The 18,334-nt window shown below is 39.2% G+C and overlaps 1 protein-coding gene across 2 annotated transcripts in view; it reads right to left on the bottom strand.

Moving 5' to 3' along the window:
* The window catches only part of LOC135707827 (UDP-glucosyltransferase 2-like), a 63,319-nt gene that overhangs the window by 35,722 nt on the left and 9,263 nt on the right, over nt 1–18,334 (bottom strand). The window contains exon 1 of one of the 2 annotated variants that reach the window (XM_065229728.1): nt 8,146–9,231. The exons of the other annotated variant lie outside the window; for it this stretch is intronic. Within the exon in view, the coding sequence (XP_065085800.1) occupies nt 8,146–9,223 (1,078 nt within the window). The 5' untranslated portion in view covers nt 9,224–9,231. Of the gene's footprint in view, nt 1–8,145; nt 9,232–18,334 lie in introns of those variants that run through there. 2 annotated transcript variants of the gene reach the window in all.

Here is an 18,334-nt window from a genome sequence, read left to right as displayed (position 1 = left end):
TGGGGTATTTCACAGTATATCCCAGTTTCCCAAAATCACAAAAAAAAACTAGTTATTTGTGAAGTGTACTGTCAAATGACAGTTTTGATTTTGTAAAGACAGAGATAGAAACAGTAGCATGAAGATATCTGTTTCATCTGTAAGGTTTCATGGAATAAAGCATTCTAACGAGTCGTCACTCTTGTTTCGACTACCATCCTAGAATCACCTCCTTAAGACTACGGTCATCCGAAATCAACCCAGGCATTTAAGCTTTCCTTTTATCAGTGAACATAACAATTTCGAATTTACTTCGTAAAAATAAGACTCGTTATTTGGGATTTACTTCGTAAAAAAAACCTCGTTATTTGGGATTAACTTCGTAAAAAGAGGGACGTAAATTGAATACTGCGTAAAAAAAGACTTCGTAAACGGAGGTTTCAGTGTATACTAGACCTGTTCATTTTAAACAAAATGTTCGGAATGTAACGGGTCAACCGTGATTACTGTTCGTCATGTTAATTTGAACTTCTGTGCAAATTTTCAGCAAAATCGGTGATGATTTAGAGGTGCTTCAAGTTAATTTTATGTTTTTAAGGTAATTTACGGCTTACAATATTTGTATCTCGAGACTGAAACAACGAAAGCTGCTGTAACAACTTTCATAGCAAAGTTTAATGTGTTATGTATCAACTTTGTAACCAACGGTTGACTATTCGAAGTGATTTTATTGAAGTTTGACTTAGTTTCATGATCGAAGATATCTTAAAATGTGAAGAATTTTAAAGTATTTGTTCTACGAATTTTCCACCCATATGATATAAAAGTGTGTAGTGTACGGCATAATGTTCCTCATATTGTTCTAGTAGTTTCGTTCCAACATAGTTTTCGTGTATATTTCATAGATTAAGAGATAAAAATCAGAAAAGAGGCCGTTTTAGCTAAAATTCACAAGACAACAGAACCAATAAAAGTCAATTAGATTGACAGAACATAGTTGCATTGCTTTTCAATGACGACCGATGACTGTTTCATTGATATATGATTTTTTCATAAATATGAATCCTCAGTAGACGTGTTTTTTTATCAAAGGCAAGTGTCACTCGAACCATAACAGCAATTTATAAAATAACGAACATTTGAATGGCTTATACCCGATTTAGTAAGTAAGTGAAAATTCTACGAAAACCATGCGCTTTTTCAGTGGTCTTAGTTCAACAAATGTTAGTCTTGCTCGAGATTATGGAAACACCATAACAACTCCACGAGAATTATGTAACTGGGCAGTTGAACAAACAGATAAAAATATCACAAAGCTACGTTTCGAGTACATATCCACTGAACAGTACATCGAAATGTCAGAGGAACTCGAAGAACTATATGTAACAGCACAAAGACAATATCTGGCATACAGAAATTCCACAGTTTTGTGACTATAACTGGTGACAAAGTAGCGGCAAAAAGGCATTCTAATTCAGAAAATGAACCGAAAAAATTTTTAACTTCTTTGGAAAAAGGAAAAAAATAGCATGTATGAAAATAGGTTTAAAACATAGAAAATGTATAAATAAATGATATGAAGGGTGTCCACGATGAAATTGCCACACACAAAATTGATTCGCAAAATTCGAGTTTTCATCCGATTGCCATCAAATTTTCAGGGATTGAGAAATAACTATTAAACTTCATTTTACCATTTTACTCGTATTTTATTTACAGTCCATACGCAAATGCCCGCACCTTGGCCTTAACCCCGGCTATAAGATTCTGCACAACCTGTGAATCAACCGTTTTTTGCATGTAAACCCATACTTTCTTCAGTTCCTCGACTGTATTCACTACCTTAGGTCGTTTAAGAAGGTGCTGCTTCATAATCGCCCAGTACTTCTCGATGGGGCGGAGCTCCGGAGTGTTGGGAGGGTTGAACATTTTCGGCACGAAATTGACCTTATTGTCCGCATACCACTTCAGCACGTCCTTGGAGTAGTGGCATGAGGCCAAATCCGGCCAGAAGATTGTTGGGACGTTGTGGGCCTTCAGGAGAGGAAGCAGCCGCTTCTGGAGGCACTCTTTTATGTACACCTGTCCGTTCATCGTGTCCTGGGTCACGAAAGGTGCACTCCGCTTCCCGCACGTGCAGATGGCTTGCCAAACCAGGAATTTCTTCGCAAATTTGGACATCTTCTGAGTGCGGACATGCTCCGGAACGCTGAACTTATCCTTGGCCGTGAAAAACAGGTTGCCGGGGATCTGTTTGAAGTTGGCCTTCACATATGTTTCGTCGTTCATGATGCAGCATTCAACTTTCGTCAGCATGTTGAGGTACAACTTCCTGGCACGGGTTTTGGCGGACTTGTTCTGCTTCTCGTCGCGATTAGGGGCCTTTTGAACCTTGAACGTTCGAAGCCCAGCCTTAGTTTTGGCCTTCTGGACAAAACTTCGGCTTAGGTGCAGCTTCTTAGCTACATCCCTAACGGAGGCGTTCGGATTTCGGTTGAAGGCCCCAACTACGCGGTTGTGATTTTTGGTGTTGTACGGAATACTTTTTCCTTCACTTCTGGGCTTCCGATCGGTGGTCAACCGTTCCTCGAACCGCTTAATCACTCGCGACACCGTGGAATTCGCGATTCCCAACGTTTTAGCGATGGAACGATGCGAGAGATCCTTGTTCTCGTGATGAATGCGCAAGATTTTATCACGCACGAGCTGTTCTTTCGACTCCATTTCCGCGAGTTTGGATCACAGGACTTTAAAACTTACAGGATGTAAATAATGCACTATGAACTAAATCCACCCAAATTTTCATCAAATTCTACCCAACGGTTAAAAAGTTAGAGCAATTTCATAGTGTGGCAATTTCATCGTGAACACCCTTTATGAAAAATCTTGTCTTTTTTCTCTCAAATATTATCAAATTTTGCATCAGTAGTAGACAACAGAATAAGGGAATTATATTTTTTTTTGACAAGGTCTACATGTCCAAATAGTTTTATTGAACTCTGATAGGATGCTGCCAATTCGAAATACGATTTGGCGAGAAATGCATCATGAGCCCTTTTCATATGGAATTCTCGATTGATCCAAGTGATTAGTTGCTGATTAGACAAAATTGAATCACAAATGGAGCTTCATTGGGTTCTGAGATGATTTTGAGCTTCACTGGTTTAGTTTTGTGTAAAAATGGTACGTTAAAAAAATCAGTTCAGATTTTTTTCAAATGAAATTTTTTTCAGTATTTTTTTTTTCGATAAGGCTGATGCAAATTTTTATTTTTATTTATGTCACCCCCCCCCCCCTTTCAAAATGTCAAAATATTGAGGGGGCAAAAAAAAATTGGTTTAAGTATTTTGACGAAAACTGTCCTAGTTTTGGTTTGCCATGTTGAAAAAATTCGACTGTTGAGTTGTTTTGGTTTGCCGTGTTTTACGCTAAACTGCCCGTTTTTATCGTTTACCCGTCATCAACAGCAACCGTGAGTAAAAATGACGTTTTCGTTATGTCAATGCACGAAAATTCGCAGGACGCTTCTCTCACGCATAAGTGCTGTCGTTTTTAGGTGGTTTCTTTTCGCTATCTCTTTTACTCTGAAGCAAAATGAGAGGTTAGACACGGTGCACTGATCTATAGTAAGCACTCCGCTGCATTTTGCTTTGATAAACGCAGTAAAAAAGTGTACTCTTTCGGACCAAATTGCTTTTCGTAGATCAAAAGTTGTGTTTCAGTGCAATCTTCGTTCACAAATGATATTGCGTGCCCGTGTATCACAATATGGTAAGCTGTGTGTACTTTGTATAGCCTAAAAACTGACATCAATGTTTCTTTCTAGGAAAAAAAGCTCCCGATGGCCATCCGGATCGAAAGAGACGGGAAATTGGTCAATCAATCGATCGTTTCGACCACGGCAGATAAATCTTTCTCCGACTTGATTAGTTAGGTGATGGGGTCTGTCGAAATTGAAACTATCTACGCCGGATCAAAGTCACTGGAAAAGGAACATCTCTTCGAACTTTCACTGACTACCACAATTGATGATGCTATTCTTGCTATTGGCTCTTGCACAAAAGTACTGTGCATCTTAAAATCCATGATCCCTCTTGTGAAGAAGCCACTTCCTAGTGCTTTTGATACGTTGATGAACAATGCATCCATCCTCAAACGTCCGGATAACCGATCGGAAAATCGTGGTCAAGACGGTATTTATAACCACACAGTTGATTATCTTCAGGATCTGGACTTGGGATTCCGAACGTTCCAAAAGGTTGAAATGGAACTTTTTATGTCCACCGTAGTTTCGGTACTTTGGTACCTCGACGGCCATTGGGAAAAGTTTTCGTCAGCGCCAGGTGTATCAAAAATGCCACAGAGGCTGCATTTTGCTCCTGAAAATCAAGACACATTTTGGAAGCTGCATCATGGAGATCAAAAAAAGAAAACTTTACCGCGGCTCAAGAAACTTGACTTGATTGAGCACTTCAACAAACTTGAGTTCCTTTCTTCAAAATCATTCATCCAGGCAGCAGCATGGAGATCAGTTTTAGATGACGTGTGTCAACTGAAAGTTTGTATCGCAGAATATATTGCCCATATCAATCGGGCGGAAGTACGTGGGAAAGCGGAAGAGGAAACCATTTCTCATCGGGATAATCGTTCGCTTAAGAAGGTACCAGCGAAACCGGACCGGAAAAACATGAGCAAGATTCTTTACGCAGCGCTGGAAACGGAACTAGAGTCGGCACCCCCTTACGTTGAGCATAACGTAGTTTTTTTTTGCACCTACCGAACGTCGCGCTAAATACAACTATATTGCTGGCTTAGCGTTTGAGTTCACCATCTACGTTTATCGATCCTTCAAACCTGGCGCAACGTTTGTATGGAAATCCCCAGACGACGATCAAACTGCTCTGGCAAACACGATCGCTCGCATCGAGAAAAATATTGAAGAACGTGTTAAACACGACAAAGCTGTACACATGAACAACTTGTTCGGCAATACAGCACAATGGTCCATGGATAACGTCAGCAAGCTGATATCGTTTATAGCAGGTTAGTTTGTACTATCAGACTGTAACATGTTACTGTTTTTTACCTTTATGCTTCATGCTTTGTTATTTTTAGATGATGATCATCTCTCGCAGGACGACACAGATGATACTGTGGCTGAATTTAAACTTTTATTGGACGAAGGGTATGAGCTCTCTGATGCTTTGACATTGGTCGAACAGGCTCAAGAGTCGAAAGCAGAAAAATTTGAGCATTTCTAGAAAGCGGTGGAAAACGTGCTAGCTGAAAACGATTACACCGTTGCTGACGAACGACGTAACGGAGAAACAACTTGGATATCACCATTGTGTGTTTCTCTACGTGATTTGATGTCACAATGTGACAGAAGAATGGAAGAGCTTTTCCCGGATTCCGACAACAATTTTATTCCATCGTATGAATATTTTCGATTCCAGTTTGTTCCTCGAAACAGCAAATCAGTAGTAGGGGGCAGATATTATGGTCGATTCAACGTGAAGTTTTGATTGCAAAAACGAACACTACACAAAGCTCATGTAGATCAACATTACGGTGCTAAGCAATTCAAGTTTTTGAAAGTTATGGCGGGTAATATCTTTTAAATATCTGTTAAATTTTTATTACTTAATCTTATCATTAACGCAGGCATCTTTTCGGATCATTCGCTAGTACACTTCTTAGACGACAAAGCGTCCATTCCTGTGGGGTTTACTGGTGCACCAGTAAGTGCGACGCGTCGTCAGCGGCACGTATTGATGGCTGGCTTAGATGGACGTGGTTTAAATGCCATGGATCATGACAATATCCCCCAACATATCGTACCATCAGTTTCCATAAAACTTATACCACCGAAGGATGTATCAGAATCATGGTATAAGGGGAAGCCCCTTATCATTTTGAAGGATGCCATTTTCGAAGCTTCCAATGCTTTTAGGCATGCCGCAGAATTGATTAAGCATACGGATGAGGACGTTGATGACCGACCAATGATGTTTATCGGCACCGACGGTGGTCCGGATCACAACGTCACAAGTATTCAAGTGATCTTAAGCTATTTAGCTTTATTCTTCGAATTGGATCTTGATTTTTTGTGTGCAGTTCGAACTCCTCCCAATTTTTCGGTCATCAACCCAGCGGAACGTTTTACGAGCGTTGCTAACATTGCTTTGATGGGTGTCTCTTTGGCCAGAAACCATCTAGGTCAAAATGAACCAAAAGTACGGTCTCTGTTGTTAAAAAAGCAATGGAGAGATGCACAAAGCAAGCATCCTAATATCGACTACCGTCAGATGGCGCTGGACGGAACCAAAGATGCGAGGGAACTTTTGACAAAACGTTTTGAGGCATTAGTGTACAAAGGTGAAAATGTTGTGGTTGGTGATGCGGCCACGGATCAAGAGATCGATCGTTTGAAGCGAAAAATATCAGACGTCTGGCCCGAGATAGACATGGACAAAAAGCTAACCAAAGCGGATGTACTAAAAGTTAATTCTGTGAAGGACTTTTTTGAAAAGCACGTACGGTGCACTACTTATGCAATGCAGGTGAAGAAATGCAAGGACGTAAATTGTAAAGCTCATGCGCCAGTAAGGCTGGATGAAGCGACTTTCGACAGGATTGCGTGGCTTCCAACACCGGCGGTGATCGGAGATAAGTTTGCCGAATTCCATTCGGTTTATGGACAAGAACCAACTGATGCAGATGTTCCTAGTGAAAATGCAGCCCGACAAGACCAAGTCAATGATCTTCCGAAAGCACCGTTTCCATTGGCACACACTAGAGCACGAATGATCGTATTCTGCACTGAATGCAACTTTCCACGTTTGCTGTATTCAAAATACGCGCTTGATAGAGAAACGCTCTCAAAGCTAGAGAATTTCTTTGAAGAAAAGCTTTATGTATGCGGCTCTAGTTTGGACTCGTTCCCAGAAGTGTTTCAAAATCCAAAACTGGTTTGTCACGATGCAGTTTCACTTCACTACTACCAAACAGGGCCATCTCTTCCAGGATATTATGATTTATGCGCTGAATGCGTCCAAAGTAACTAAACTCCCAACTTTTGAAGATGAATGAGACAGATTTTAAACTAAGGTTATGTGAAATTATTGAAAGACTAAAGTCTGATGCGCGAAGTTGTCAAAATCGGCTCATTACTGTAGCGATCAACATTCTCAATGCAAGTGCTGGCACTTGGTTCTCAAAACTAAAGAGGCGGAATTTCCAATGAGACGACATGTCAAAATTGGAACAATCGATTATCTGTCAAAGTCATACGAAAAATTATTCCAATCGAGCAGGAGACCTGTCAAATGGATAAGATGTCGTCTCTTTACCCAATTTAGTCTCTTGACTCAAAACTTGTTATCATGTTTCATGCTGTTCCTGTGCCCTTATTTGAGCGGACCCATGGATGTTGATCGTCACACACAAAATTATTGAAGGCTAAGTAAAACGTGTCAGCTCGAAAAAGAAGAGCTTGTCTTTTGAAGCTTGCGAAGGTGACGAAATAAAGCACATGGATGCATCCAATGATGTTTCATTCGTTGGCGGTTTTCTCCATGGGGTAGGTACTTGTAAATTGAATATTCACTTATTGATCAATCAAATCAGCAGATAAGAGCAGCCTTCAATTTGCTGGCACCTAAGCGTTCGTTGGAAATGATACTTTCCCAGTAGAGAGGTGTGATAATTGATGCAATTTCGTAGACAAAGGTAGTCGCTGGCAGCAACGGAAGTTGACAACTTTGGCAGTGGAATTTTCATACCTAATTTTCATATACAGAATCAAATTAGCCCTCTAGAGTATGTGGATGGAGCTTGTTTTCATTATAGGAGAAAGAAAAAATACTATAATCACGAGAAAACAGGATTAACAACTGTACAGTTATGGAACGATGCTTCATGGCATTTTCTGTGATGGTTGAGACAAAATCAAATGCTGTCGATTGAAAATGTAAACTGACCATCATTTGAATCAAAAACAAACAAAAAACCAACTCATGAATGCAAACCCATTTTCACCAAATCCAATGCAAACATTATGAAGTGATTAATATCTGCCACCAAGTGTCACTCATTTTCGAATGAACATTTTCACTCGTCCAAGGACGTTCGCAAACTTCTATATACATATTCCATTCAACTCACCGAGCAGGTCTTGCTGTGGCACCCACGGCACGGTTCGTATGTTGCTGCTTCCATCCAGATCGATGCCATTGTCCCATTTCCATAGTACATCATAATGCAACGTTTTGAAAGCGTCCACAAACAATTGCACGTTTCGCTGGCTCACCGTGTCGGTTCGAATGAGCGTTCCGAGGCTGAAATAAATGACACCGCGGTGTGAGTTGTCCAAATATAGCCGCAGATCTTCGGGCAGCGGCTTCGGAGGTTTCACGTGAAGGAATCCCAACTGAATCGATTGTGGAACTGTTGGCCGGATGAATCCCAGCGAAGGGTCTGCATTGGTCAGAAGGAAATCGATACGACCCATCAGCTGGCTGGATTTGCTCATGTTGCTTCCGAAATGGCTCTCGATGATTTTGTCATATTTCTCAAACTCTTTTGGTAAGATAAAATAATCCAGAACTAGTCTGGTAATGAATGCTTCCAGTCGTTGCACGAACCGGAGATTACGAGTGAATTTGTGATGATACTCCGGATGAGCTACTGGATTATCAATATTCCCAACCGCTCTGTGGGCGACCGAAATCGATTCAATCGACGTAATCCCAATCAATGGAGCACCGTAGAACTCAGCGAACGCGTAGAAAGGAGTCATCTGATAATATTCAACAATAACTGCATCAAACTGGTCCCGCCGATCCTTTATCATGCGTTGCACTTCCGGGTGACCCAATTCCGCTTTGATAAACATTTCCGTCACAAGAAGCACCTGTTGTGTGACCTTCAACGTGTTCCACCCTTCCTGGCTGACCTTCGCCACGTCACATTCACTTTCAACCACTTTATACACATAGCTCCAATCTATTTGCTGAATACTGCCGTTAACCGCTTGCAGTGGGATGGGATCCGGAGTCATTACCGTCAGTTCGTGTCCCCGCTCGACTAGGGCCTCGACGAACGCACGAAACACAATCTGATGGCTTCGGGCCGGTGATGGGAAAATTGCCAATATTCGCGCACCTTCAACCGCACTCATCAAGAAAGCCATCACCATCAAAGGGAGCAACCGAAAACGGTGTCGATTTTCCGAAGGAAGCATTTTCGCGCTGACACGATCAAGGGCTGTACTAGACCGCGAGATAAATCCGTCCCATCATTTTATATCAAACCGATAATTGGTGTCATGCTTACTCGGTAGGTACACCCAACCGGAAAATGTAAGATTCTATTACAGATTTGCATGAAATGTGTGCATAATTTGCAATGTTTCCGAACATAAACAGATTCTAAAATGTGGTCGCCGGAAGGCTTTGAAACAATCGTTTGTTTGGTTGTGAAGGTCGAAGTAAAAACTTGCCTGTACTCTGCATTATATTGCAAGAACTGCCGTTACAGTTTTGCATGGACTTTGTTCAAAATATTGTACATGTGACTGAAAATCAAAATGGCATCACTGGACTTCCAATGTCACTAAATGTTAATTTTGATGTCGGACGTCGCGTGTCCCACACGCGCGTTTCAATTTGGGGTGGGTGTGCAAAAATATACGGATGAGCTGCTTTCATACAATGTTTATTAGTCTTTGGCACTTGAATGTCAATCAGAAATTTGCTGCGCAAAAATTGGCACGCAGCACTTGTGAAAATTTGCTTCTCATTCTGATGTATTAACTTTCATCCACACCACATGCTGAGAACGAGGAGATGACGGAAGAGCGGATTGTTGATGGGGTATCTCTAACGAATTAGACAAATTTAAATTAGCTGCTAGTTTATTCAACGATAATTTGCAAATTGATTTTTCAGTGAATACATTCTAACACTGCCTAGTCCGTAAGAGTTGTTTACTTTCATTAGATATTGCAAGGTCTCAGAAACATAAACATTGAAACTGACAATGTAGAAAAAAAAGTAGAAGAGTCTGTGCTTAGGTAAAGTGACCAGATATTTTCCGGGCTAATGCGGGACGCCCTGTCCAAAATACTGAGGATGAATGAAAGAACCATTTTTCTAAGGAAAACAACAATTTATTTATATCTAACAAATCTTATGAAAATTTAAACATATTTTTCGGCTGAGTGCACCTTCTTAAGCAAAGCATTATTTTATGAAATCATCGTATGAAAACTATCACAAGTCTCATGAAAGTTTTGCCTGACCTGTAGTACAGATTACAAAGTATCAACGGTTAGTTGTGTCTTCTCAGTGGTCCAAATTTTGTTAACTACAGAAAACACTCGCTCTGTAACAGCATTAGTTCCTGGAAGACACAAAGCAAATTCTACTATCTTTCTGAGGTTTCTAATTGGAATGCCATTTCTGTCGAAATAAATAAATATCTCTACCCATCTATTTTCAACTTTTGTGTTGCTCTCTTTCTAACCCTTAATTTTGTCTTCATCACAGTATTTCTTAATATAAGCTACTTCGTCGAAAAGGTCTCGCTCATTTTTATCCGCCTCAAGTAAATCATTATTTCCGCTGATGCAGTGTGCAGTAGTTGACAAAAGTTTTGTTGTTGTTGTTATTGTTGTTGTTCCTTTTTCTTGAAATGTCATTTCATACCCTTCAGTATTAGTCGAACCCTTAAGAAATGGATTTAAAATTATGCGCGCTCTATCTGGTGGAATTGAAAATAAATAAGAGTGCACTAATTTTCATTTTATAATCATTTTTCAAATGCGGGACGTTTTCCGGGACATTTGGTAATCCGGGACGTTTTCCGGGACACTTGTAAATGCGGGACATGTAGGATAAATCCGGGACTGTCCTGCAGAATCCGGGACGTCTGGTCACTTTATGCTTAGGGGTACAAATGGAAGGTTGACGCGAGGGGCACGCAATAACCTTTTTGAATGCGTTGGATTTAAAGTACAAGGTGTTTAACTATGTAATTAAGTAATTAAAAACGAAAATTAAGTATGTCATGTAATAAAAATTAATAATCAAAGCAGTGCCAGTGTAATTACTGTAATTAAAACACGTACTTCAATTTGCTTACGTAATTAATGTAATTAAAAATTAATTTTCTGTAATAAATGTAATTAAAGCTACACAAATGTAATTAAAAACGTACCCAAATCCTCATTCTTGAACTATTTAAAAAAAAATTAAGAAAACCCTTAACAGATACTCGAATGAATTAATTTATTCAAAAACTCTTCTTACACCCTGAAATACGCATATTAATGTTTTACTAGATTACAAACATGTCCAATTCTGCGAATACTGAATACTTATACTTAATTTCCTGGAGCACCATGCTAGAGATGGAAACTGAAATAATCCACTCGCGACAATCGATTTCACTTTCGTTTTGTACGTTCAACATAATGTCGTATCTAGTGCACTGTATTCGTTGAATAATGCGCTTTAATGCAGAACTAGAATAAAATCGATTGTCACGAGTGGGTTATATCGGTTTACAACTCTAGCGACAATATACAGTGAAAAGGAAGTGATAGTCATAATGAGGGCCGTGATTGCCATACAAATGAAATGGGAATCACTCAGTTGTGACGACAAGTCTTCAAATTTTACATTTCCTTAAATTCAAGCAATTCCTCGGGCAAATTTCCTCCCGATCAAAAAATGTTCGAATTTTAAGCCATGCTCGCAGCACAGTTCGACAGATCAGTGCCAACATTTCAAAGAGACGTAATTGCTTTTGTAAACAATGGCTTTAGCAGCTGATTTCTCGTGAATAAAAGCCCACTCATGAAAATTAATGACATCAACAGGTAGATGAATGTTTCATCTACCAGCTAGCATTGGTAATTTGGAGAAGTAAGCATTTATTTGTGAGAAATCAAGAGCTAAAGCCATTGTTTACAAAAGCAATTACGCCCCTTTGAAATGTTGTCACTGAGATGATGATATTAGCTTGTGCCTGAATTAACAGATTCAATGGAAGATGTATTTGCATTTGCATTAATTTTCTGATGTTACGCGTGAATTCTTCGATTATTTCAATATTTATTTCAAACTTAATATTATTATACTAATAATAATTAACAGATTTAAGGCAGAGTTCATTACCAAAAAAAAAATATAATCAGGTTTTGGTTGCAGACATTAAGATGATTCAAACCAATTGTGTGCTTTTATTTGTATTATCGCCATCATATGATCACATCCGTATTCAGAATTGACGCGATAGCACTTATGAAATTCGCCTCCCCATTGTTCATCTTTCCATGGGTCAACTAAACAATACTATGGGCAGAACTCCAAACCGATAGGAAACGATGAGTCCCATGTGCACAGGATACGAAATGATCGTTACCGATCAACTTGACACACTCAAGTTATCCGTGCTGGGAAGACAATTGCATACCAGCTGCGATTTTTTCCCGGAAGTAGCGCAGCGTGTGAATGTCCAAAGTATTCATCAGCTCCAGTGTCCGTTCAGCTGTCTGGGATAGCAAATTTGAACTCTTAATATGGTCATTACCGATGGAGTTTCGTAAAATAATGAAGTTTGATATGTCACACGAGGGGTTCTGATTCTTATTGGGAGTTGGATATTTACCCGGGGGGGGGGGGGGAGGGGGGAAAATTAAATGGGACTGTGGACTGTCTAAGACCATTATTAGCCGTGCAGAATCATGAAGTTTGAAGTATTCCCGGGGACACAGGAACACGCCAGAAAAGGCTAGTGTGACCGTCGAGTCTCATTAAGGCCATTACCAGCCAAAGTTTGGAAAATCATGAATTTTGATGTCGCACGATGGGTTTTTGGTTCTTGTTGAGAATTGGCCACTTCTCCGGGGGCATCGGAACATGTCTGGGAGGGCTAGTGTGACCATGGACTCTCAATAAGACCATTACTGGCCAAGATTTGTAAAATCATGAAGTTTGATATGTCGCATGATGGGTTTTGGTTCTTGTTGAGAATTGGCCACTTCCCCGGGGCACCGTAACATTTCCGGGATGCCCAATGTGATTGTGAACCATCGAAATAGCTGCCACTGGTCCAATTACAGTTTGAGAGAAAAAAAGCATGATGTTCATCGTGTGTATACTTATTACAGAACAATAAAGCCGAATGCCGACCAAAAGTGACCCCAACGGGAACCGATATAACTCAGGAACCATGAATTGATCAAAATATTTTCAGATGTATTCAGAAACTTCAATAGATTCAAGACAAAATTCAATTTGTTGTAAAGAAAAATATTGAGAAATTATGTTTTTAGAGCTAATTGAATTTTGAAATCTATGCAAATTTAGACGTTAGGTGCAAAGGTTAACAAATTTTTTGTAATTCTGTTTTCGTTCGCATCCACTAAATTAAATTCGTTATTTCTTAGGTTGAACTAGGTAGCACAAACAAACATTCCTTTCATTGTCGCATTCTCCGGTGCTTTGACAGGGGCGTGATCTAGGATATAGTTCATTGCCCTGCCAACACCTCGGCAGTATTGAAATCCGACTACATTTCCAATCACGAACCGATTGTTGCATGTGAATTGGCACCAATCATCCAACGTAGATTTCCTCGTATGTCCCAGGAGATGTATGTTTATAGGGTCTATTCTGAAGTCATAACAGCGGTAGCGATACAATTTATCAGAGCTGACATTATCCTTAACGTATCAAAAGGGCCTGTGAAATTTTTGTTTCAAACGAAAGGGTCTAACGGTACGCTGGGGGAAATTTAAGTACATTTCTCGTTGTACATTAATGGAGTTAATGTACTTAATTTATGCGACTTGTAATTAAAGCTGAAATTTGTACTTAAAAGTAATTAAATCAAAAAATCTCCGACGCTCGTAATTAAAGTAATTAATCATGTAGTTAACTGTAATTATTGTACTTAAAAAAGGCTTGCGTAGGAGTTAAAGGTTATTGCGTGCCCCTCGGGTTGACGTTGGGCCGTGATTGGTCGTTACAATTGTTTTTGTGCTTAGTTCTTTAAGTTGTTTAAAATCTATTAAAATAAAACTCTTTAAATAGTTCAAATGGTGACCGATTGTTTGAAAAGGATCGAACGAAATGGAATCGATACCAACAGTAAGAGCAAAACCGTTAAGGAAGGCTACCGTGTAACCGACGAGTAAATTAATGATTATTGGATCGTTCAAAGTGCCATCAGATTCCTAATAAAAATATTTTTACTGATTCATAAAAAACTTGAAAGATTTTGTTGCGCATCATTTACCATGAAATTTCGTCTAGATTGATGGTACACTATTAAAGGCAACAGGAAAATATTTAACACATGTTTGTGTGCAGAACACAGATGTCAGAAATCTGCGAAAAATGTCTGTGAATTTCAGAAATGTCTAAAATTGGGCTGCACAAAATTAATACAAGTTTTGCGTGTGACGATGGGGGGGCTACATGAAATGGATGCGAAATTTGAAATTGGGCGAGCAAACAAGACCTGCTTTTAACGAATTGAACCTAATTGAAGTAGGGAATGCATTCATTTACGCCTTATACGTTAAAAGCAATTAATAAAAAGATAAATTACGCTTTCACGACAAATGAGGTTGACTCAGAGTTGAGATTAGTTCACTCATATTCTCGAAAACGTTGTCAACTCACAGACTGAGAAAAACTTTCCAAGCTTTTACAGGAATTTTTTTCTAATATGAGCAACATCTTGGTGCACATATGACATTTTTACACGGAAAAGAAATTTTATGTAGTTTCCATTGGGAATGAACATAATAATTTTCCATTAACAAAACCAATTATATCCTTCTGAATTTCACACAACATTCATGTCATTATGAGTTCTATACACATAAGGTTCATGTAATTTTGTGGTGAAATTCCCAATTATGATATCCCATGAAAGTTATGTAAAATTGGAATGAATATTTTCGATACTGGTCCTTTTGCACGTCAGCAGCGGGGCAACGATCACATCTTAGTTGGAGATTCAACTTTCCACCACCTAAATATGGAGAAATTGACAAATCAAAAGAGCAATTTATAAGCGATTCTAAACACTTCGTGCCCAAAAAGTGTTGATGAATCAGGATCAGGGTCAACCGATCTTTCATTCTTAAAGCGTTGGACAGTGATATACACCGACTTCAGTAAAGAATTTGACCGCATCGACATACCATTATTAATCCTCAAATTGCAAAAATTAGGAATGGAGCCTGGACATTTGAATTGGCTTCAATCATACCTAACACATCGTAAACAAATAGTCCGCTTTCAAAATAAACTTTCAGAACTAATTTCAGTCACCTCTGGGGTACCCCAGGGTTCTCATTTTTTTTTTCCTCTGTTCGGGACATAAAACCACTGCGACCAGTAATTTGATCAATTGTAGTATATCCCGTGTCCTTAGTTTAGTGCATGTCGTATTACTCCATCACTATTGAGAAATGATGAAGTATTCGGTTTTGATACAGTTGTCATTCTTGCCTTTATCGCAAGGAATCGATTCTAATTGAAAGGTCCCGCTATTTATACCCTTCGGAGTGTTGAAACACCCTCCAAAGGCACGCCCCTTTGTCAGTCAAAATTGGATTCCTTAGCAAAAAAACAAGACATGACACCGATAATGACCATGCATCAGAACCCTAGTCTTAACCACTTCAAACTAGGAAACAACGAATAGAAGATTAGGAATCACATAGGTGAAGACTAACTAACTCATTTTTTCCTTGTTTCAAGATTATCCTCGGTCCACGCAACCCGAGGACTTATCACTATCAACAAGGCATAAAAATTAACAAGGACTAAGATGTGTTCCTTTGATTACTGTAAAATCCTGTTCCCCTAGTTTGAAGTAGTCAAGACTAGGAATCGGTGGCAGATCTTACATCCCGTAACGTACCACGAAAAGGTGATCTACCCACGTTACTGGGCAGGGTTCTCATTTAGGCCCACTTCATTTTATTTTGCACATAAACGACATTTCCTTCAAGCTTAAAAAAAATAAAACTGCTTGTATATGCAGACGACATGAAGCTCTTTATGGAAATCAGTAATTCTAGCGATGCAGCAGAATTCCAGAATGAAATCAATATATTGCAAACCTGGTGTGGTAAAAGTCTACTTCAACTGAACGTAAAAAAATGTACCGCAATAGCATTTTGCAGAAAAATTGAAACACCGCATATTGAAATATCTTTAGGCAACCAAATAGTAGAAAAAAGGAAAATTGAAAGAGATCTTGGTATAATCCCAGACTCCAAACTAACTTTTATAGAACATTGTAATACTATCATTAGTAAAGCAAACAGAATGCTAGGCTTCATTAAAAGGTTAAGTCATAATTTCGAAGACCCATACACTATTAAGCTATTATATACCACATATGTAAGGCCAATTCTGGAATACTGCCACCTAGTACGGAATCCATACATTTCCATACACGAAGAACACATAGAATCTGTTCAAAAACAAATCCTTTTATATGCTTTACGTAAATTGAATTGGACTGCATTTCCATTACCATCGTATGAAGCGCGCTGCATGCTCATCAATATGCAAACACTTAAGGAGCGCTGCCAATTTGCAATGCTTTTCTTCATCAACGACATTATTTCAATGCGCATAGAATCAACAGAAATTCTCGCACAATTAAACTTTTACACACATTGTCGATATCTTAGAACACGGAATTTACTTTCTGAAAAATCGTACGGAACAAACTATGCAAAAAATAGCCCAATCAATCGAATGATGCGCCTATATAATTTGCATTGCGGAACTATTGTCATCACTTTGTTCAAGCAGCAAATAAAAACTAAGCTAAAACAGAATAGAATTAATGCATAGTATGTAAGTAAACATTGTATTATTCATTTTATGTAGTCTACACAGGCTTGACGAAATAAATAAATAAATAAATAAATAAATGATTATCAAAAAAAAAAAGATCATCGAGAAATGAAGAGTAGTGTACAACGAAGCCAAGTACGATGAATTGTCGCTAAACACGAACGCTGTGGAAACGATTTTACGAATACAGTTTTAAAATAAGATATATCAAGCAACATATTCATAACCTTTTGCAAAATAATTACACACCTGATTTAGCGAAGGTTTTGGCTAAATATAACAGAATTTGCTGATACCAACCTTTTAGCCTTTCTGGTACACCAAGGTGAACCGAAAGGCTATGATATCACTCAAAAAACACAATTTCTTTCCAAGACCCGGAGAGACGAATGGCATATACCAATATAGACTCATCTCAACGGGATCGGAAAATGTTTCTGTATGTTTGTATATACAGTCAGGAATCCTTATTGCCGGGGTAACGGGGGCGTGAATAAGGAACCGCGAATAAGGATACCCACAGCTTATGGGATTTTCACTAATGGGGGCTTTAGTGGATTATCTCATTTAGCTATACTGTCTTCGACAAAGTTGCTGTACTGAGTTAGACCAACAAGCCTGTGCCATTGGATTCAGGTTAAATTGGGAACCACGCTGCTAGAGGCGCTTCACTTTTATGTTATTTATGACGGGCGCTATAATATATGGAACATATTTCCAACATAGAATATTTCGTGATCCTGGCCATATAGAAAGTTACTGTCTTGAGCAAAGTTGTTCAGGTGACGAAGTCCTTTAGGAATTGCAAATGCACACTAGCGCTGCGTAGTGAGAGAGTTCTGAACTAATATGACCATCATCCGAAAGGACTTGATCACCTGCACAACTTTGCTGAAAACAGCAACTTTCTGTATGGCCAGGCTCACGAGATACAGTTTATATAGGAATTGCACATGCACACTAGCGCTGCGTAGTGAGAGAGTTCTGAACTAATATGACCATCATCCGAAAGGACTTGATGACCTGCACAACTTTGCTGAAAACAGCAACTTTCTATATGGCCAGGCTCTCGAGATACATTTAATATAGGAATTGCACATGCACACTAGCACTGCGTAGTGAGAGAGTTCTGAACTAATATGAACATCATCTGAAAGGACTTAGTCACCTGAACAACTTTGCTGAAGACAGTAACCTTCTATATGGCCAGGTTCTCGAGATACAGCTTATACAGGAAATTCACTTGCACACTAGTGCCGCGTAGTGAGAGAGTTCTGAACTAATATGACCATCATCCAAAAGGACTTGATCACCTGCACAACTTTTCTGAAAACAGCAACTTTCTATATGGCCAGGCTCTCGAGATACAGTTTATATAGGAATTGCACATGCACACTAGCGCTGCGTAGTGAGAGAGTTCTGAACTAATATGGCCACCATCCGAAAGGACTTGGTCA

This window comes from Ochlerotatus camptorhynchus, unplaced genomic scaffold, assembly GCF_037179485.1.
Source record: "Ochlerotatus camptorhynchus isolate MF236.1 unplaced genomic scaffold, CSIRO-AGI_Acam_v1.1 ptg000320l, whole genome shotgun sequence".
NCBI classification, from domain to species: Eukaryota; Metazoa; Arthropoda; class Insecta; order Diptera; family Culicidae; genus Ochlerotatus; species Ochlerotatus camptorhynchus.
This window is presented reverse-complemented; position numbering and strand designations above follow the sequence as displayed.